Source organism: Ixodes scapularis, unplaced genomic scaffold (genome assembly GCF_016920785.2).
Source record: "Ixodes scapularis isolate PalLabHiFi unplaced genomic scaffold, ASM1692078v2 PGA_scaffold3__209_contigs__length_174095766, whole genome shotgun sequence".
NCBI lineage: Eukaryota > Metazoa > Arthropoda > Arachnida > Ixodida > Ixodidae > Ixodes > Ixodes scapularis.
Window position 1 is genome coordinate 74,791,577 of NW_024609868.1, and position 23,637 is coordinate 74,815,213.

The following is a 23,637-nucleotide window of genomic DNA, read 5'->3' on the forward strand; positions in this document are numbered from 1 at the left end:
GATCTCGTCGTTACGCTCTATGCACTGCCTTAAACACAGGGAACAATTCGTCGTGCCCTATGCAATAGAACAAGTCCTCTACATCGATGGAGAATCCGCCCGAGTTGAAAACATCTGCAGACAAGCACTGGATGGCCGCCTCTTAATTACGAATCAAAAACAGATCGTTTTTGACTGTCCCCGTCTTGCGGAGTATTTTGTCCAAATAAGTCATGTACCAACGGGCCATTCTTTCACCATTGCTGAACGACGTGTTTGAGGCTCCTTTTCTGCATCTACTGCTTCGTGACGCTTCACAGAAATCTGTGATTTTCAAATGATATTAATATTTCAAGGAACACATAAACGAATGTATTTCGATTCAAACTCATTCAAAGAAAACAACACGTGCGTGGGTAACCGTCTTTGTTATTGCCTCGTAAACCGACACAAAGACATTGCCTTGACTTGTGTATTATTCTGCAATTCAAGGCAGACAAATTACAAGAACAAATGTTTCTTTTGACATCGGTTTCATAAGTACAACGCATAGATGCATATTCACGTCGATTTACTGTGTTGAAAATGGGCATGCATTTCATTCATCCATACCTAGCTTCCATGATGGCCAAATTTAAGAAACCATTAGGAGATTTCATTTCGAATCATGCAAATGAAAGCCATGTGTAAAAAATTTGCCAAAAAATTAAAAAGGTTTTTAAATTTATATACACACACACATACACACACACACACACACACATAGACATACACACACACACACACACATATATATATATATATATATATAGATATATATATATAGATATATATATACATATGCGTGATTTCATCTCAAATCGTGCAGGCAAAAATGGTCGAATTTTTAATTTCGCTGAAAAAAAAATATATGTTATGGCGTCGTCTCTAAAAAGGCAGTATCCACAAACCGCAAGTTCGTCCGATTTTTTGTTCTCGGCTTACACATTTTAAAAGAGGCCGCGGCGGAAAGCAGTGTTTTTCACATCCGTCGTGGGTCGGATGTTTCGCTCGATCTCCCGCCGTGGATTTTGAGTCCACATTAGATTAACTTTTTTCAAGCACTCTGTGAACACATTCAAAGGGCTCTAATACAATGAAACAATTTTAGGCTTCTTGTTTTTTTTTTCTGTAAAAATGTCAAAAACGCCCCCTCCGTCATTTGTTGACGAACTTTGAAAATTAATTACTGGCGATCTACTTAGGTTGCATTAATAATTTTTATGTCCACAGAGAGCCCAAAACACGCTCTGTATATATATTATAAAATGACGCGTCTGTATGAAATATCCTTTGCGGGACGTTTACGTTAATATTATGCGAGAACCAAAGAGTACCATTTTTGAAATCAATTTTCTCAAAAAAAGCATTTTTGATTTTTCGATTTTTTGTTAAAATGTAGATATGATAGTTGTCTGCACGAAAAGCAAATCGAGAATATGTGTATATTGTTTGTGTGTTCTATATTTAAGCATTAATATCGTACAAAAACATGCTTTTACGGCTCTAAATGGACTGGCGAATTGCGCGCCTTCACAAACGGTGAAATATGTTTTACATTTTTTCAACGTTCCCACATAAAAATGAAATAGAGTAGTTCCACCCTGTTTTTTTATTGATAATTTAAATTTTATTATACGCGGCAAGCTACATTGGAGGTGTTCAAAAGAGAAAGCAACATTTCTAAACAGACCAGCAGGCGTCGTAAATTTTTAATGCGTAGAAATCCGCAGGCGTCGTATTGGTTCGGGGCCTTCATTGGCCTATGTGAACGTCCCGCCCTTTCGGAGCCAGCAGATGACCACGACCTTTCACCCTCGTTGTGTTAGATAGGACGGCCCGTGCCAGTAAAGCAAGCAGCGCACGCTGTGTCACGGGGAGTGAAATGGTACGAATGTGTAGTTGACGCGGCGAACATCTCTCTCCGCGGAGATCCGATAGCACCGAAGGGTTATCTCTTTTGGAAACAGCAAAGCTCGGAGACTGACATTAAAGACGAGCGTGTTGGTAAATATACTTGTGTTTATTCTGCCCGAAGACTAGTTGGGTCGAAGTCAGCCACCTTGCCAACTATAACCGTTTGTGAAGAGTGGCCTTCTCTCGAGATGAAAAGTTAGCGCCGGCTGACGTGTTCTTTTTAAAAAAGGAAGGAGAAAGAGAAAGTTTGAGTAACTGCAGTAACTACCTCGAAAGCTCCTCTCCCGATATGAAGCTCGAGGCATGTTACGTCTCGGTTACCTTCTCGCGCATCACTGCTCGACTCTATTCTTCACTTTGTTCCGCACAGCCACTCTTCCGCACAGCCGTCGTGGATGTTCGTTATAGAGTGAAGAACAGATTTGAGCATCATCTGGACACCGTCATCCTGCGAAGCTTCAGTGTCGTGGGACTGGACTCGGCGTCGGTCAGTTAAGACTTTTTTTTTTTTTTTATTTCATGTGTTTTTTTTCGCCCCGCTGAACTTCGTTGCTCAAGTGCGGTTTTGCTGAACGTTTTCTTTTTTTGTGTGTGTGTGTTTTATGACTAACTGTTTGTTAGCATTGTTTAGTTGTTGGGTTAATTTCGTCATGGCGTAGCGGCCTGACGATGCTGTAGAGAGCGTGTTCGCGCACATTCGGTTGTGTCCCGTTTAGGAAATGCCCGGAGGAGTTGGTTTTTGTTCTTGCCACGCGCGGCTGAGATTTCTCGTCTTTATGAAATCATTGTTTCTTTGTTTTACCTTTACGTGTCGTCAACTTTTTTGTCTGGTTCTCCACCAGGCGTGGGCATATCGCCTTGCCACCGCTTGAACGTAAATCTATTTTTTAACGCAATTTTCGTTAAGATCGGAGTTGGGTGATTTTATTTTTATTTATTTATTTTTATCCCCTACCCCTCTCCCTGTCACTTTCTCCTCGTGTTTCGGATCGTTTCTTTGTCATCACTTTTGTGTATTACGGAAGTGAAGGGATCTTCCCTGGTGATCTGTGCGATGTACGGTGAACAAACCCTAGCGTTTGGTTTCGGGAAGAATTGTATATACTGTATCAATGATGTGGTGACTTTCTATGTCTTAGTCATATGATAGCTAATAACTAGTCATGTTGGTTTACAATGAGAGGTTTATAAATCAAAACAATACAACGTCTGTGCCTCCTCGATATTGAAGGTCTACTAGGCCTTTTGATTTGGTTAGATATGTTTCTCGTGATTTCCCGCTCTTATCAAAACATAAATAACCATTCAATACCACAAAATACGTTTAGAGTTGATTACAAGACGCAGACAAAAATTCAAGAAAACTTTTTCACAATTCATATGAAACGCACGGGTCGCTATGTCTGACTTAGGTCTTGCAAAACGAAGACGTCTTTTTCCGATATTGAGGCTTAAATATAAAACATACAAACAAAATACACACTTCCTCGACTTGATTTTCGAGTAGACAACTACCATATCTACATTAAAAAAAAAATAAAATAAAAAATAGGTTTTTCGAGAAAATCGATTTTCAAATTGGTACTTTTTGGTTTTCGCATAATATTAACATAAACGTCCCACAAAGGATATTTTAAACAGCTGAGTCATTTGTAACACATATAAAGAGCGTGTTTCGGGCCCTCCGTAGACATAACAAATATTGATGTAACCCGAGTAGATCGCCAGTTGAAAACAGTTTTGTCTCATATTGTGAGTTCCAGTGGTTTTTACTTCCGAAGGATCGAAGGCGGATTTTTGATTTTGGGTCAGTCTCACAGGTCATATACTTAGGAGCTTCACCAGGCCTCGGATACCTTCCGCACAATACAAAAACGTTTTTGCTTAAACTGCCTTCGGTTTACGTGTTTTCTTATATCGTTTTTGTATCGCACAGTGACGTTGGAGGCAAGTTCCAGGAAAAGATAAATAAGATATCCCCACTTTACCAGTAGTGGCCGTTATTTTCTCACCTGCATCCTCTTGATTTCGGGTCTCCTCTCTGCACTGGTTTTTGGCAGCTTAAATAAAATTAAAAAAAAAAAAACAATTTAGTAAAAAAAAACATTATACAACAAGTTGCAAAGTTTCTCGCTTCAAAATCAAAAATAAAATATTTTAGCTTGGATGCCTCGTGTTTCATTCACATCAGGCCATAAAAATCAACATTTTCCCTATGAAAATAGGTTCAAAGCAAATTTAATGTAACGCAAAGAGGAAAACGAAACACCTTTGTTTAAAGGAGAGACAGAGCTTTGTTCGTGTCTGCTTTTTGTCCTATATTGTATTTTTTTTTTAATCTACGTTTAAATACGCTCTTTAGATGGTTAATATCACGAAACAGTCGCTCGTACGGTCTTAGTAAACGAACGCCGGAAATTTTGTATGTTCAACAATAAAAATATTTTCTGTCTTCCTCGCACTCTTTCTTTTTTTCTTTCTAATGACTCAGAATTAATTGAGAGGACAGATTTTCGCTTTTCCTAGTGTTAAAGGGATGCTGAACCGAAATCTGGATTACCCAAAACACGCGAAAAAAAGCATGCAATGGGATGCTACAAACACCAAAACATCACTCATACAGCGATATCTCAAACAAATAACTAAATTTAAAAAAAAAAAAAAAAAGAGGCGCATTTAGCAGGAATATTGACTTTATGTTTCTCCGAGAAGGAAAGGGAACGGCCTCGCGTCTACTCCGCCTCGCGGCCTTCAGGGAGCGAAGCAAAGAGAGGAGGAAACTAGGTATCCTGACGTCACGCGCCTCGTCGGCCTGGTTCAATCTCGACTTCTTTTGCAAAAATACGGCCGTCCATTTGAGATATCGCCTTACTAGTAGTGTTGTAGGGATTGTAGCGTCCCGCCTACATCTCCAGCATTGTTTTTTTTTTAAATCCAAATTTCGGTTCACCATCCCTATAAAGGCAAAAATAAAATTAGTTAGATGTTTAGGCAGCGTTCTGTAGATGATAAACTTTACCAGCGCTATACGCCTGGAGTCTTAAACGTGCATCACACAGACGTGATGCACGACCGCACGCCGGTGCGATGCTCATCCAGGTGTAAATGGGCAGGGGTGGGCAATGAGCCCAAGATTAGTCGAGAGATGGCGTTACCTACCCACTAAGAAAGCATTTACTGACTCACTGAAGGGTAGGCATAAAAAAGTGTGACCGGTGACGACGGCGGGGTAGCTGTGCTCCTGTTTTTGAATAAGCTGCTATAATATGGGAGTGTTTGTTAATTTTAGAAGAACAATAAAAAGAAAAAGGTAACGAACTAACCAGACTACATTGAATAATAATTAACTCCTACGAAATACATGCTCGGTGCGGATACTGAGTGCTTACCAAAGTTCCAATGATTCATCAACACAACGGCACACTTTGCATTAGTGTATGCAAAAGGATAGCAAAATGTCTTCGTAAACTTCCCACCTGAAAGGATACAAAACGGCAGTTCGAAATCAGGGTGGAAGCTGTTTACCTGTCCGAGAGGTGAACCAGGTTGAGAGAATTCGGCAATAAACGCAAAACTGCAATATGTTAAGAAGTTGAACTACACTCTCAGAAGTTCCTACACGCATACTTAATTGCGATGCATGTAAAACACCAATCAATAGTTTTGTCTTTTATTCACTCCAGTCAGTGAGGATGCTGAGCAGGACCACAACCCAATGGCATGCACTCACAGTGAAAGGAAGCAACGCCTTTTGTTTTTGGCTGCTTCCAAGATTATGTAATGCGATAACATTGGGATGCGTTCAGAGATAGCACAGCTACTTTTCAACAGTAATTAAATTACATTACTAATGAATTTAGTCACAAAATATACAAAGATAATTGAATTATTTTACCAATTACCGCAGACTAAAATAAAATACATTACATTAGAATTATTTCTGAAAAGTAATGTAATTTTTTCGAAATTACTTTTCAATTCCAACAGGCCAGTTCTACTTACAGTTATTCTAAAATATTATTCGTGTTGCACCGCTGCTGTCAAATATGCGCCTCGATATGAGCATTTGAAATGTTTTCTCTTTTGAGATACGAAGTCACGACAGTAGTGTTAAAGATAATGAACATATTGTTCGTTAAGTACTACTGAAACCAGTACCGGTATGCTGTTCAACGGTGAAGTTGATCGGTTAATGGCTGATGCGATTCCGCCCTCCTGAATTTGAAGAAGTTGTCCATTTCTGTTTGTCGGGACACCGCAGCTCGTTTTACATGGAGTCGCAACGACCGTGGTGAGATGTGCTAAACTGATTCTTATGTTGTCTTTACCACGGGGGATTCATCGTTCCCGAACCCATTTTACATAAGACTGGGAAAACGCCCAAAACTTCTTCCTCGGTTGCTGTCTAACCTTTTTCTCCCATCAACACTGGTCGACGCATTCCTGGACATTATTCCTAAACAATATTATTCCAAAACACAAGAAGAGTGCAAGTTATCTCGCGTTGTCATGCACCGGGCCCAATGTGTCCTGGGCAGAAACGCCGCAAGAAAAAAAAAAAAGAAAGGTAGTGGGCGCCTTCTCAAATGTGTCTTTGCCCAATGAACATGCGCCAATGTCTGTACGTTATTCTCAATAAAAAACCACAAGGTGATGGCAGAAGAAAGGGCAGAGAGGAATACCGCGGGCGAAGCAAGAATAGTCACTACTCTGCACTGCACTTGCTTCGCCGCTTCCAATTACAAAAAAAAAAAAAAAAAAATAAAAAAAAATAATTATTTGTTAAATACAAGGCTACTAACAAAAAGTTCTGAATCCCGTTCAAGGGATTTGAGATTACTACTCACTTCTCGTCTCATAGTTTAAGATTAGGTCACCTTAGTGGCGTGCCCCCGGATTGTAGCCTCGTACCGTCCCCGATGACGTGGCGCCGTGAATCCGTCTTGTCTAGAGTTTCGTGAATCGTGGCCTTCCAGCTAAGTCTTTACTGGAAAGCTTTTCTTTATCCGCTTCCCCTACCGACCCCGCCTCTGTGTGTTTGTCTCGCACCCAAGTATTCCGTCAAACATTTTGCACTCAGATGGGCTTCGTAAATCTAATTTCGAAAGCAGTTATGCTCTTAAGATGACTGCCTTGAAAGAATTCATTACATTTCTAGATTGCCAGCCAATAAAAGTAATTAATTATATTACTAATTGTACAAGTACTTTGGATTCAAGTAATTTCATTTACAGTAAGGCCATTACCCCCCACTCTGGCTTCGTTGATTTTCTTCAGGCGTCGATCTAGCTCACTGCTTTCGGCGTGCCTCAAAGCGGCATCATTTTCGCGCCAAGTCCTTGCCAATTTTTCCTAAATTGAATTGGTGTATCATGCAGCAGTTCTTCCCTAAATTTAGCGGTTTTTGTGCTAAATTTTAACAAAAACTGCGTCTACTAATTTCAGCAGGGCAGGGAATTAGTGTACAACTATATACAACAGTTCAGGTTTACTCACTGAATTTAGCGGGGAAATTAAGCTGGTGCATAACCAAACAGAAAATAAAGGTTCCCGTTATATTTAGCAGGAGTGAAACGCTTTCGTCAAATTTAGAAGCTGAGCTATGACAGACGGGCGCGCAGGGCCTCACACTTTGGTTATCGTAGGTGTATAAGTGAAAGAGAAACAGTACGGTCTTTTTAGATTCCTCATTACTATAATTTGTTTCTCAATGAACTCTCAAAATTCCAGTTACTTAGCGCTTTTAGAAAAAAAGTTTAGATCGTGGTGTCTAAACAGGGATTTCTGAAATTGTTTTACATTCTGTTTTATGTATGATGTGTTGCTTTCTTTCTGAGTTCCATTGTTTTCTCTGTGTGTGTGTGTATGTGTCTGTGTGTGTGTGTGCATGCACGTGTGTGTACATTTTTTTTTCAAATGTATAGCTACATAGTATTTCCGCTGGTTGTCAGGAACCACACAAGCATCTCCATGTTCTTTTTCCGGGCTGCACGTGATTTTGCCTTTCTTTCTTTCTGTGCAATCAAAATTTTATATTATAAAAGTTGTTGATTATTCGAATTGAATATTATTGAATTTGTCAAGGGGCAGGATAGTAGCGGCTGCTTCTCGGATCATGCAATCCCACGTTTGTATTTTGAGCCAGATGGCTGTATTTTTAGTTATAAACGGCCCCTCTGGCAAGCGCTTCGAAAACAGCCATTGAAGAGCACGTGACATTCGGCGCAATCGTGACGTAGATTGTCTCGGGCTGAGTGAATGTGCGGTGACACTGAAGTCAACCAGCCACCGAAGTGGCCGAAGCACGCCAGCGATAGCGCCACCGCAACTGATCTCAAAGCTACTTTTGTACGAATTTTGACTGACTGGTCAATCCTCTATAACAGAGGTGGCCAAGCTGCGTCTCGCGAGCCGCATGCGGATCTTGGAGTGTTTAAGTGAGGCTCGCTGCCCCCCCCCCCCCCCCCACACACAGACACACACACGCGCGCTCTCCCCCGCCTACCTACCGGTCACACGAGCACTTTCCCTCGAAACGAAATGGAACGCGTTTTAAATTGAAAGACAAGATGCGGTTTGGTAGTCTTATGCTACTGGCGACCTTACGTACAGTTAGACAGCTTTTGAATCGGATAGATTGAAAATGATTCGAGTTTTGTTTATTACTCTAAGCAAAAGTCAACGCCCCCCCCCCCCCCCCCCCCTTTTTTCCGTTGATCTTGTAACCTTCGTGGTTTTGTTTGTGACTCCTAGGCCGGGTCAGCCTGGCCACTTCAGCTCTATAATCTTGTAGACGGACTATAGGACACACAAGAGAGAGTCCCGGTGAAAAGGGGGTTTTTCCGTCACTTCTCTCATGGTGGCCGGAGGCGAGACAGGCATTGTCACTACTTGTAAAGGTTCCTTGACGGGCATTCCAAAGGAAACTTTACCGGCATCCACTAGGTGCTCATTGCTAATCGTTCATTCCGTTTTAAAATTCCTTTTCGTGACTTTTTTAACAAGAAATTGGTGTACGTGATGTGATACTGCTCCGTTGAACAGGAATAGGATAAGAAAGAAGCGACGAAATTTTGTTGTAATATCCCTTCAAGGAGCTCGTGCCGCAGAAAATCCGGCGGCGTCATATTTGGCGGAAAATTGATCACCCTGAAGTTGGCGGAATACTTTTCTACTAAAATTAGCGGAAAATTCTTCCGCCAAATTTAGTTGGTCGATTGGGTGATGACGTCAAAGCCACTTTAACGTCCCACGTGGCTGTGGCGTTATGACCGTATCGACCCGCCAAATTGGCGGGAAATATTTCCGCTAGACTTGGCGCAAGAAGTTTCCTCTAAAGTTAGTGGAAATTTGTCCCGCCAATTTTAGCGAAAACGTTTTCCTCCAGATATAGCGGAAACTTTTTCCCGCCAAGTTTAGCGGAAAAATTTGGTGGGAAAATTTAGCGAGTTGATAGGTTCATGATGTAGCACCCACTCGTGACGTCAAGCGTGTGACGTCAGGCCATGTGGCCTTAAGTGGTATTTCTAACCCACAACGCTCACGTGTAACGTCACATGACGTCACGGTGGCGTCACGTGTCTGTGTGACGTTACGTGACACGTGATTCTTCATAGACAAGTGACGCTACCGACTATGCCACGCACACACGCTTGCAAGGCTTGGGAACGAGCGAAGGATTATATGAGAAGGCTTTGCAAACGGGCCCGATAACGCTATCGCGTTTCAGGTTAACTGAAAAGAAAAAGAAAGGTGTTTTTTTTCAACAGCCTAATTGGGACAAGCATTTTACAAAACCAATCTTCCGCGAAAAAAAAAAAGAATTCAGCAATTATTATGTTACAGGACTAATTTAGTCGGAGTCTATTTAACCTCCGCTCTTTCGCTTCGCGCGCCCGGAGAAGTACGCCCCGTTCCTCGCTCTTGGATTGACTTGACTGCGGAGTCTAAGGGTTGAACGACGCACGCAGCGTACCGATTCCCGGTGCGTCTTGTGTGCGTATTGCAACCTTTTGTAGCTTCCAGTGGTTTCCTTTTACATCCCCTAGGGTGGGTGTACCCCCTCCCCCCCCCCCCCCCCCACACGCACACACTATTTGTTTTTCTGAAGGTACTCCCTTAATTCGCTACGACTCCTCTATTCTTAATGCCCCCCTTCTCCCCCCCCCCCCCCCTTAAAAATGTATACCCCCCCCCCCTTCCTTCTAATTTCAATTCCTATAGAAACGCCTGGTAGCTTCTGTGTTCTGTGCGAACTGCGCGCAAAATGAACCCTGAATTGAAGCGTCAGCTTCTTGGCCGCTGCGAGCAACTTTGTCTTCGGTCATACGAAGATACGCCGCGGGGGACGGCTACCAGCAACGAAGACGGCGCACCGCCTGAGCCTCACGAGTTTCGCACGCAACGTCAGTGCTTGGAGGCATTGAAAAATAATTTTACTGTCTTGAAACACGCAAGAAGAGCAACATAATTGTAAGAGATTGGGGGAAACAAGCATGAGTGATAAGTTCATTGCACGCACAGTGCCAAAGGCGCTCATGTTGGCCGAGGAACGCTGTACTATTACGGGGCGCTAAAGCTATAAAAGACTCATCGGACGGAGGTGCCGGTGTTCCATGGCCGAGCAGGAGAAGCCGTCTTCCCGAGTGATTCCTGTCTGGTTTACCCGGTGGCGAGAGGAAAGACAACCGTCCTGTTCGAGTGATGGCAAACGTCTGACCGAGCGCTGGCCTCGAGGCCGCCAGCGCGTGGCACCTTCTTTTATTAAAGAACTGTGATGTTCGTTGTTATGCCATCTTTGACAAAACTAAAAAGACCGACAAATGTAAATACTACACTCTCCCTTCCTTGAACGATTTATGAGAGTGGTGTGGAATAAGAACGTACGTTAAACGCTTTGCGACCTTTTAACAAATCACTAAAGTTAACAAGTCTCCGAACTTAACGGATATACAAAATGTCCTAAGTGAAAATGTTAATCACCTTGCGGAAAATGTTCACTATCTATAAAGTCCTGTGCACTTTAACACGAAAATGAAAAGAGTTCCACCTCTCACTCGCGACCTCTCAACACTCCGAAAAGTTCAACCAGTTTCATCGTCTTATGAAGTCTACAAATAAAGCTTTCCCCCTTTGTTGAAAAAAAAAAAAGAGAGAACACCATGCGTACATGAACCCGCACATTCCACTTATTTCAAAAATGTCCAGGACACATGTGCAGTATTGGTTGTTATTTTGTTAGTGGTATTATATGTTGGTAGTTTTGTGTTTGTCATGGACATTTCTCTTTGGCCAAGGATTTTCTATGACAGTGACCGATTCATTTCCTATAGCAAGTAAACATAGCTCATGACAAATGACAACTATCAGGAAACCTAACTAGCAAGAACTACAAAACCTTTCTAATTATTGTCACTAAATTCAGAGTCTGAGTCCAAACTACCATTACCAACTGCGAGGATGTAGTCCCTAAATTTGAGTGGAAGTATTTTTTTTGCGTATTGGTCGACTTTGTGCTGTTCGTGGCTGAGAAAATATATTAGGAGCTCTAGATGACTCAAAGGTCGAAGGTGGTGCGTGTAATTCCGTTGTGGTCTCGTCACCGGAGTCTTCAAGTGGAGGCGTCGACAATGGCGTGCTGGAACGAGCGTCCAGAGGACTACTCGTCCTCGGCAAAGGAACACTGAGAAGTTCTTCACGGGGATCTGGGAAAGCGTCCAGATCGGAGATGGGCAGTTCGATATTTTCATGCACAGGCTGTTTAAGCCTCGGAACAGGAATAAGCCTGGGGACAGGCCCAAGAATTGGAACAGGCCCGGGGACAGTCCCAGGAACGGAAGCAGGCCCGAGGACAGGCCCAGGAACAGGAAGACGCCGAAGGACAGGCCCAGGAACAGTAGCAGGAGACCCTGGCACTGGAGTGCTGCCGGGCGCCACAAGATGCCCGGGGTCCACAGCGAGACCTTGACCATGGACACTAGTGAATGCAGCAGGAAGATCTTGCCTCTTGGGAGAACCCAGAGTTGCATGGCGGGCTGTACCTGCCACCCGTGCAGCAGGAGAACCGGGTCTCCTCAAGAGACCAGACGCTGCGAGGTCACTAGAGCCTTTATCGTCATCATCATCATCGTCATCCCAGCCTTGGTCAGAAACTTGTATCGAAGGCAGTTGTGCAGCTTTTGTGAGTTTCACTGCATTCCATCTTCTACCATCAGCTAGTTGATATGTTGCAGGTCCTAGCTGTGCTTGTATCATTTGTGGTTCAGTGTATCTACTATGAAGTTTATTCTGATGAGTAGGCTTGAAGACACGGACAGCTTGGCCCGGGTGAAACTGAGGTGTTCGCACCGCTCTACGATGATCCGAGTAAGATTTAATGTGTTGCTGATACCTGTCGACTCTTTGTTGGAGTTGAGCCCGTCTCTCTGGAAGGTCAGCAGGAACTTCGCGGGTTGGCATACCCTGTACATCTAGTCTTGACCTGTGAATTCTTCCATGCAGAAGAGGAGACGGTGCGAGCCCTGTTGTTGGATGTACCGTACGACGATATGCTTCCAGGTGGTCCCGAACGGCGTCTCGAAGGGAACGACCTTGCACAATGGCCAACTGAAGCCAAGATTTCAAAACGCGATTAAACCTTTCAACCTGCCCGTTGCTTTGAGGATGATACAACGATGTTTTCTTATGTTTAATACCATTTTGTCGTAGAAAATCCTGAAACTCTCGAGAGGTGAATTGGACCCCATTGTCAGAAACAATCACACAGGGAAGTCTTTCACGTGAAAAAACATTCTTCAGAAAGCTGATGACGGTCGCTGACGTTACCGACGACGTGGCTTGAACTTCTGGCCACTTAGAGTGGTAGTCTATTAGGACAATGAAGAATCTTTGACTGGGCGGTGCACGATCAATCGGACCCGCAATGTCAATGCCGAGCTTTTCTCAGGGTTGACTAGGAAACTGGATGGGCTGCAGAAGAGCCGGCGCAGCCTTCACTGTCTTGTCAGTTGAGTGGCACACTGTACAGTTTTCTATCTTGTTCTTTATATGTTGGTTCATGAGAGGCCACCAGTAATGCTCACGGATCACACTTGTAGTTCTCGTGATCCCTTGGTGTACTTCGTGCGCTACTTCCATTATCCTGTCTCGGAACTGCATAGGAACAACTAGCTTCTCTCCTTTGTACAAGATGCCATCGTACAGGGAGAGCTGATCTCGTACCTGGTAGTATGGTCGCAGGTCTGGATTCATTTTGCTGTCCTCAGGCCAAGACGATGTGGTATATCGGATAACAGAAGGCAGAACTACATCATTGGCCGTAGCCTGTTGAAAACCACCCTTAGACAGTGGAACCATGACAACAGAAACAACCTCCTCGTCAAATCGCATACCCTCTTCCGTGTCAGACGCTGGCAACCTTGAAAACGCGTCAGCAACGACGTTGGTGGCGCCCTTCTGAAACTCCGTCTTAAAATTATAGTTCAGAAGTCTGGATGACCAACGGGTGATACTAAGAGGGCGGATTCCAGATCCCTTGTTTGAAAGTAACGTAACCAGCGCTTGATGGTCCGTCCGAATTACAAAAGACCTTCCCCACAGATAGACATGCCACTTTTCGCACGCCCATAGACATGCTAGTGCTTCTTTCTCACCAGTAGAATACCTTCGCTCGGCATCGGTTAGCGAGCGCGACGCGAAGGCTACAGGACGAAGCTGATTTCCATACTGCTGCTGAAGAACAGCGCCAAGACCATACTGCGAAGCATCTGTTGCCACGACGATAGGCAACGTTGGGTCGAACATAGCTAAAATTGGCGCTGCTTGAATGGAAGCCTTTACTTTCTGAAAACTGGCCTCAACTTTCGGGGACCAGTTGAAAGGAACTCCTTTACGGAGGAGACGACGCATCGTTTCTACGACCGTAGAACAATGTGGTATGAATTTACTATAATACTCAATAAGTCCCAAAAACGCTCTTAGCTTCACTGAGTCAGAGGGAGTTGCAAAATTCAGGACTGCATCTACCTGAGATGAAAGGGGTGCTAACCCTCTCACGGAAAGATGGTGTCCCAAAAATGAGAGCTCCTCTACTTGGAAAACACCTTTGCGGTTTAACTTCATTCCCGCTTGGGAAATTCTAGATAAGACACAACGGAGATTCTCATCGTGCTCTTTCAAAGTGGATCCATACACAATGACATCATCTAAGTAAAACTGGACTCCTGGACAATCCTTTAGGATTTTGGACATTATTTGTTGGAAAGCTGCGGGAGCGGATGCTAGCCCGAAACAAATTCGCTTAAAGCGGAACAATCCCTCATGGGTAATGAAAGAAGTGAGGTCACGACTCACCGGGTCGAGACGGACCTGATGATAGGCGGAAGCCAAATCCAGTTTGGAGAAAAACGCTGCTCCACGCAAAGAACTCAAAAGTTCGTTGATACATGGCAGTGGAAAGGAATCGATAACAACGGCTTGATTCGGCGCTCGTAGATCCACACACATACGAATGTTGCCATCTGGCTTGCGGACAACAACAATCGGCGACACCCACTCAGAGGCTTGAACACGTTCGATAATACTCGCTCGTTCCAACTTGAAAATTTCTTCAGAAACTTGATCCCTCAATGTCATCGGAAGACGACGGAGTTTTGATTGGACGAGTTGAACTGTATGCCGCACCTTAACCTTGTGTGTATGATTCTTCACCAGACCCAACCTGGGCTAAAGAGATGTTCAAACTCTTCGAACCCAGGTGGTAACTTCGATGTATCCGTTTTTGTGGAAGCAGGAGTTCCATGATGACTTGTTGATGTACTCGTCTTTTCAGAATGACGTTGAGGACTTGACTTGCACAGAATGGCTTTAGGTATAGTATCTCCAGAGATTGATGAAGCAGGGGATATGTCAGGAATGTTATTTCCAGCAGAAAGAAGACTGGAACTCGCCGCAGGGGATGAGCCAAGTGGCTGCGATGCTTGACGGCACGACACGGTGAACGGTTGTCGCTGCGGATTGGGCGTGGCCCTCACATTCCGCTGCGGTGCTCCTCCTCCGTGAGCTTCATTAGCGTACAAACATTCGTATTTAGCACCATTCAGCACAAGTTTAATTTTACGGACCGCGTCGATTCCGAGCGACGAACGTCCCGTCCCGGTTACGTAAAATTCCAGCGATGTCCAGCAATCCTTAAAATTTACTTGTCCCACAAAACATCCGAGCACAGGGATGGTGTCTTGCATATAGTAGACGAGCGTCCTCGACGGTGGGTAGAACCTTATATTGTTATTCTTGTTAACTTCCTTAAAGGTACGCTCATTTAAAATTGATACGAATGAACCAGTATCAACAAGAATTCGAAGATGTGTGTCATTTACCGTGATTTCGGCCACGAATGCATCTCGACGAACGATGCCACACTCTCCTCTCTCAGTTGTCTCGACGGGCAGTGGATCCTCCGCGAACGTAACACTTGGTAGCATCTCTGGAGCCGGCGGCGGGTCGACCATGCCCACCAGGTTGGACCTGACTCCTCGGGACTGTCGGTCAGCGAAGCTTCGCCGAGAACCTCGGCCCTGGACAGGAAACGACGCTTGTCTGCGGTCGTAGGTGAAGGCCGCCGACGGCGGGCGACGACTCTGGCACATCACTGCAAAATGTCCCAGCTTCCCGCATAGGAAGCAAGCTGCCTGGGACGCCGGGCAAAGTGCCCGGTCATGACTGCGGCGTCCGCAAAAATAACAAGCGCTGCCGTCTGCGTTTCCACCAGTTCGAGGAGGGGCAAGGTCGCGATCTCGTCGAGGCTGGAACACCCGCGCCGGAAACCGGGGCACATGACCAGCGGCCAATGGGAGCCAAGACATTCTGGGTCCAGGCTGGGACAGGGGATAGCCAGGTTGATGCCACGAGGGGTATTCGGCGTAGCCATCTTGGCGATGCTCGAATGAAGATGACGACGCTGTGCCGCCATCTTGGGTTCCTGGCAGACGTCGTTCCCCGATTCGCTGAATCTCCACCGAGTCTCTGTTTTGCGATTGTTCTCGTCTCCGGAAACTCGCGGCCGTTTTCGCCCTCTGCTCAAACTGTTGTGCTAACTGAATAGCTCGAGATAAGGTCGGTACCTCGCTGCCCTCGCATTCCTGCAGGAGGCGATCCTGAACGCGTCTGGATTCCAAACCCTCCAATAACACCACACAGAGTCTTTCGTCGAGAGAGTTTCCATAAGCGCAGAACGAGCCTTGATGTCGTAATTCGGCAAGAAAGTCGGTGACTGACTGTCCGGGACGCTGTACCAAGGCGCGCAGTTTCTGGCGCTCAAGAGCAACACTACCAGAAAATTCAAAATGCCTGCCAACGGCCTCTAAGAATATCTGGAACTCATCGGTTCCTTCTGCAGAAGGAGTCTCATACAATTGAAATGCGTCTACGATACGCTGGGCTTCCGTACCCAATAGTGAAAAAAAAAATCGCCTTTTTCCGACGCGGTTCGACACACTGCAAACCCGATGCTTCAAGGTATGTCAAAAACCCACGCTTCCATGCTGGCCAAGCAACTATCGGTGAACCAGGAACAGCCAAAAACACGGCCGGCGGTGGGAATGCCATCGAACCAACCACAATGAAAGACGAAGATGAAGTCATCTCGAAGGTTGGAACAAACTGAGAACCCTAGTTAAGATTGAACAAAATAATGTCCCATGCGAACTGATCGCACTAAAGGAGAAGAACGCAAAAACTCACTTAACGTGCGAATATCTCTGAAACGAAAAAAAAGACAGGAAAATAAACATGGAACCAGGGAACGAAAGAAAATCTGTTACGCGCCGGTATTCCAAACCACTGGACCGGAACGCGGAGCGCTGCCAACTACTCGAACAAGGTTACAAAAATTCAGCTCAAACTAAAGAAATCCCATCCTCGTCGCCAAAATGTACTATTCCGCCTACGGGGCGCTAAAGCTATAAAAGACTCATCGGACGGAGGTGCCGGTGTTCCATGGCCGAGCAGGAGAAGCCGTCTTCCCGAGTGAACCCTGTCTGGTTTACCCGGTGGGGAAAGGAAAGACAACCGTCCTGTTCGAGTGATGGCAAACGTCTGACCGAGCGCTGGCCTCGAGGCCGCTAGCGCGTGGCACCTTCTTTTATTACAGAACTGATGTCCGTTGTTATGCCATCTTTGACAAAACTAAAAAGACCGACAAATGTAAATACTACAAACGCTTTCACGACGATGGTTCTCCATAACGACCTATGTGCGACTGGTTGTAACGACCCTTTCGAAGCTTCGAAGCTTTCAAAGTCTCCAAAATGGCGATCACCATGACAAGCGGCGTCGATGAGCCAATTACTTTGTTAGGTTTTGTTGTCTGTCTGCTGGTATTTGTTTGAGTCTGGATAGCAGGTGGGAAGGCAATGGTGCTACTTTCCCAGATCCAGTGACTTTGGGTACACTGGGCCAACAACGCCATCTTGGCGGAGGCTTCCGTTGTGTTTACATCACCCCAGGACGAGTTTCGTGGAGTGGTGAGATGGTCGTGGGTGAAATGCACCTGCCTTTCTTCATCATTCAACAAGATATTATATTTTTTATGCTCGCAGTAAGGACGAGAGGAGAGACTGAGGGATATTATTTATTATTATAAGTGAGAGTGGATTATTCCCTTAAAAATGTCTTTGTGTGGGTTTCCGTAATGCGCTTGCAGTCACCGTGTTATGAAAGATAAGTGAGTGTTCGTAACTACGCGAGTTGAAAGGCTTGCGGTTGCATCATCCTGCCATTCTAGATATATTCCCGATCAATTGCGAGTTTATATAGCACGCAGTGCACAGTTGTCGGCGATCCGGTGAGGACGGTCCCACCGATTTGATAGTGCTGCGCTTGCAAGCTCTCTCACTGACAAAGTCGCTATAGTAACTTAGAACTTAAGAAGGTAGGGCGAGTGAAAGAAAGACTGGGGAGTAAGAAGCGGACTGAACGCTGGAGAGGAAAGGGGAAACCTCCTTCTCTCTCCAGCGTTCTGTCTGCTTCCTCCTGACCGGCCTTCCCTTTCGTCGCCCTACATTCTCGAGCTGTAACAGACTATAGCAGGTTGCAGACAACACTCGAAGCAAGCAGGCTTCATTTTTAGAAGCAGTTTTGGAAAGCACAGTGTTTTTCCGTTCGCTTGAATGGCGCTAGTCTGTCTAGACATCTTATGTAAAAGCAAAATTTGACTATTTTGCAATTCTCCTTGGACTCTTTTACAGTTCTGCCAGAGACTCTAACAGTGGCGCACACATAGTAAAAGCACCTACTTTAAAACCTGTTGCACGAAATTAATTTTAGTTTATTGTTTAATTAGTCATATTCATAGCTGAATAATTTTCCGACGCCTTCTGGAACGCAGCTGCTAAAAAACTAATCCTTAGAAAACAATTGTTACACGTATTCACACAATAATGTAATGATAACGTCTCTTTGAATTGTACTTAGAAGTTTGAGCGCAGTCATCATTCAGCTGTATTAATTTGCCAGACACGCACGCGAGGCCGTAGTTTTACATATCGCCCGCGTTAACTGGTAAAGCCTTCACACAAGGAAAGCTGTGTTAAAAAAAAAAAAAAAGTCGCACACTTTTCAAGAATGACAACAGAAACTCGACCTGTAGTCTATCCGGCTCACTTGCAAATCACCACGTTAAACGCGGAGAATGGGCAATCACCACCTCGTGGCTGACTTGTAGACTGGATATAACGGTAGAACAAGGCAAATGCAGTTTCTTCACTAATTCGGGACACCAGACCACTCTCCATCTGATTTTACCCAACAAAACGCGAACGTATATGTGATTAGTATTGCAACATTGAAACGTGCGCAGACTGGCTTGAGCGACGCAGTATCCTTCACGATGGCGTCGGGGGCTGGTTGCCTTTCCGCGCGACAGATGGCGCTCTTTCATCTAAAGGGCCCGCACTTCGTTTCACCTTTACGTCCCGACAGCTGACGGTACGAGCTGATGGGTCCAATCAGAAAGCGTCAAAAGCACATCATGGTGGTCGCCGCGTTTTTGCACGTGTCTATCATCGCTGAACCTATCATGAACAGAAAAGGCCTAGTGACTTGCACTTTTGACGCTGATTGATCGGTCCCATTAGTTCGTAGCATCAGCTGCGCCTGGACTTGGGCAGAAAGAAAGTATAAAAACTACCGTTTATGCAGCATTTATACCACGTCCGAATATACTGCGATATTAAAATTATTACATTTATATCATGCATAGAGGGTGTTTATTTTTGGATTTTCATATCGTTGTTAAAAGTCGTTAAGGCTAAAGTAATGCAGTATAATCTCGTAAGTTATAAGGCCAAGGGGACATTATATATGGGTTAATCGCCAAGATAAGTTGAATATTTAACCAAATTTTGTTAAGTAGTTTTGATTAGCGAAAATAAACAAAATGTTCGAATTAGAAACTTGCTGAGCGTCATTGAAAACCACAAAATCAGCAATTATTAGAAAGAACGGGAATGATAATTTCGTCCTGCGCGTCCGTCAAGCCAAATCATCAAAAATTAACGCATACTGAGTAGCGTTGTTTCAAAGTGGGGTATGTTGAGCCGTTTTTACGACTTCGTTCATCTCTTGGGATTTGGGCACACGCCCCTCACCAGGGAACTTTTCGAGCACAACCCAGTTTCCAACAAGAGGTATAATACAAAATGTAGAACCCTCGAGCCCATCCTGGCATTATGGGAAATACTAAAAAATTTATTTTTTGAGACAACCGATCTCAAAATAGGGATGGCTCAGCTGTTTGTACGCATTCGTTCATATTTTGAAATTCAGGCACGCGCGCCTCGCCTTTTTGAGCACAACGCAGTTTTCAGCTAAAGGTGGAATACAAAACGTAAGAGTCCTCGAGCCCATCCTGGTATTATGGCAAATGCTAAAAAAATATTACTTCTTAAGAAAACCGGTTTCAAAATAGGGATGGTTTGGCTGTTTTTACGTATTCGTTTTGCTTTTGAAATTCGGGCACCGGCGCCTCGCCAGGGGACGTTTTGAGCACAACCCAGTTCCCAGCTAAAGGTGGAACACAATATGTAGAGCCCCCGAGCCTATGCTGGTACTATGGCAAAAACTCCAAAATGAGTCATTTTTAAGAAAACCGGTCTCAAAGTGGGGATGATTCGGCCGTTTTTACGCATTCGATCGTCTTTGATATTTGGGCACACGCGCCATTTCAGAGGCATTGTTGAGGACAACCGAGTTCCCAACCAAAGCTGAAATAGAAACTTTAGAGCTCTCAAGCACATCCTGATATGATGGAAAATTCTTTAAAATTAGTCCTTTTTGAGAAAACGGGTCTCACAGTGTGGATGTTTCGGCAATTTTTGCGCATTGTTCATCTTTCGAAAATTGGGCACCCGTGCCTCGCAGGGAACTTTTTGAGCACAAAGCAGTTAAGAACAAAAAGTGGATTATAAAATGTAAAGCCCTCAACCCCATTCGGATACTATGGCAAATATTTAAAAATGAGTCTTTTATGTGAAATCCGGTCTCAAAGTGGCAATGATTCGGCCGTTTTTAAGTATTCGCTCATTTTTTGAAATTCTGGCACCCGCGCGTCATTCAGGAACTTTTTGAGCAAAACCGAGAAACAGAGAGAGCTTAACTCGTTACTAAATACAAAAAAAAAAAAAAAAAATTAAGTACGCTCGACTGTATGCTGCTGCTACGGCGAATCTTCCAAAATAAGTCATTTTACAGTGAAGCCGTTTATGGCTAGGGTTCCGTCGATTATTCGTGTGTGTGACCATAAACTCTACGCTCGCACGCCCGCACGCACCGCACGCGCATGCCTTCCACGTATAAAAGACTCGGAGTAAATAACCAAAAACTAGCGTTGACAAACGTGCGTGCAAAATGCCTTTTGTTTCAGGCTTTTGCTCTAGAACAATTACTGCCGCAGACGCCGGCACATGCGGCGCGTGGAATACGATTCCCTGCATTCTCCTTGATTCTTGGGTAATTTAGCAATAGGTCTATCTAGTAGATTATCCTACCGAAAAAAAAAACAACATAGCTTTTCGTTATCGGCAAACCGGATTTCAGGTTTCCAGCAATAAATCCAGTTGCATTTCCTGTTCCATCATCCAGTTAGCGGAAATTTATATTGTTCTTTTTTCGGTAGGGTAGTCATGAATAGGCACCACTTTATTTGTCCATAGACTCTCAGGTCGATAATAAAGGCTTCCAAAATATTTGCCACTGTGCAAATAGCGTCGGCCATGTCTCAGCTCGCAACGCCATCTCTTTGTCGTCGTTCCAAGCGCTTGCGTGATAGTTTCCTTCCGCTCTCCCGGGGTGGCGGTTCCGTCGTGCAAGTCTAGTTTCCTCCGGCTCCTCGGGACGGGTCTGTGTCGTGCACCGAACACCTTTGCTGGTCATAAAGCTTCACAAAGTGGAATGGCTCATGATTTTTTTGGCAAACTTGTTTCGAAATGGATATGTAAGACTATTTCCAGGCATTCATTCATAATTTCACATTCGGGCACACGAGCCTCACACAGGCACGTTTTGAGGTCGGCAGAGTTCTACACTGGTGATGAAATACAAAAATTAAGGCCCTCGACTTCAAGCTACGACCATAGTGAATCCTCGAAAGTGAGCCATCTCTGAAAAATCTTGTCTTGAAGTGGACAGGGTTAAACTGTTTTCAGCCATTCATTCATCATTTCAAACCTAGGAACCCTCGCCTTGTTCGGGAACGTTCTGTGATCGACCGAGTTCTCAACTGTCGACGAAATATAAAATTTAATGCCGCCGACTACAAGCTGGTGCTACTTCAGAACCTTGGGCTTCCACTCTCTGCGAGAAATGGGATATCAAGTCGAATATTTCAATACGCTGTTCTCCTAAATTTTTCGTTCTTTTGCCGCTTGTGTGCAGGAAGATTGGGTTAACAAATATGATTTAAACATTTTATAGATTTACACGATGCTCTGAATACAATTCGTACAAGGTTTCCTGCCTTGCCTTTGTTTCTTTTGGGCGATTTTAATCTCCCCGGCATTGACTGGTCTGGTCTATATCCTACCATATCTTCAAATTCTGCTGCGTGTTCCGATTTTAAAGTCTCTGCTCCGATTTTTCGTTAACGCAGATAGTTACTAGGCCGACTCGTGTTACGGCAACTTCTGAGAACGTGCTGGACCTCATTCTTTCTACCGCGCCTGATCTTGCATCCTCTCTTACGTATCTACCTGCCATCAGCGATCACTGTTTACTTCACTTTCACCTAAGCGCTCCTGTATCTGCCTTTGCAAAAGCGAAGAATAACTCTTTTCTTGATTATGGCAAAGCTGATTTTGAGGGTATAAACCGCGAGTTAGCGCAGTTTCTTGACTTCTTCCTATCCAATTTTTCCGAACGCTCTGTCGAGGTTAATTGGACAATGTTCAAAAATAAAGTCAATTCCCTTATCAATTCTTTCGTCCCACGTCGCTTTCTTACTAATAGCTCCACGTCCCCATGGTTTAATAATGCCTTGAAAAGACTTTCAAATAAAAAGAAACGCCTGTTCCGCACTGCTAAGCGTGCAGACACTGTTGAGAGCTGGACGGTTTACCACAACGCAGAAAATTTATACAAAAATGCAATTAAGGACGCCAAACAAACTTTCTTCAGCCAAACCTTGCCCCGTCTGTTATCAACTAGTGTCAAAATGTTTTGGAGTGTTATTAATGGCAAGAAAGACAAGGCTATTTTGCTTTATGACTCTGATGGCATTGTTATGTCTGACGATGACTCTGCGAAAATCCTTAATGAGGTGTTTGTTCAATTGTTTTCTAGAGATGTAAACTGTTCTATTATTACTTACCCTAATCATGATTTCTTTCCAATGGACCCGCTTGTGTTTGATTTTGATGGCATTGTTAAGCTGATTGACAACCTCAAAGTGTCTTCATCATGTGGTATGGATAATATTAACACCAAGTTTCTAAAGCATACTAAAATTTACAGTGCAATTTTTCTTACTAAGATTTTTGAGCAATCTATTCTTACCGGTGTCCTTCCTGAAGATTGGAAAACTGGCAAGGTGGTTCCACTTCATAAATCTGGCGACAAACACTGCCCCGACAATTATAGACCCATTTCCATAACCAGTACTCCTTGTAAAATGTTAGAGCATATTATTTATTCACATCTTGTTAAATATCTCGAATCCAACTCTTTTTTCTCGTCCTCACAGCATGGCTTTCGTAAATTTCTTTCTTGCGAAACACAACTTCTCGTCTTTACTAACGATTTATTTTCATTACTTGATCATGGATCCCAGGTTGACTGTATTTTTCTTGATTTCAGCAAAGCATTTGATAAAGTTTCTCACCAACTACTACTCTTCAAGCTTAGCAAACTCAACCTCGACCCTCAGATACTAACTTGGATTGAGTGTTTTCTTACAAATCGTTCGCAGTTTGTTCATGTAAATAACTCTAATTCTTCAGTGTCTTCTGTTACTTCTGGCGTCCCTCAAGGCTCCGTTCTCGGTCCTTTGTTATTCCTCATATACATCAATGACTTGCCGTTGTGTGTCTCATCATCGCTTAGTTTATTCGCGGATGACTGCGTTATTTATCGTAAGATTACTAATGATTCTGACTCTCTCCTTCTTCAAAACGACTTAAATGCTGTTCTTGATTGGTGCAAGCTGTGGTCCAT

General features: G+C 44.1%; 1 protein-coding gene across 1 annotated transcript in view; it reads right to left on the bottom strand.

Moving 5' to 3' along the window:
• LOC115320766 overlaps nucleotides 1-23,637 on the bottom strand; it is a 38,701-nt gene that overhangs the window by 2,354 nt on the left and 12,710 nt on the right. The window contains exons 4-5 of the mRNA XM_040218472.1: nucleotides 5,325-5,411; nucleotides 3,924-3,995 (exon numbers count right to left, since the gene is read on the bottom strand). Coding sequence (XP_040074406.1) covers nucleotides 3,924-3,995; nucleotides 5,325-5,411 — 159 coding nt within the window. The remainder of the gene's footprint in view (nucleotides 1-3,923; nucleotides 3,996-5,324; nucleotides 5,412-23,637) is intronic.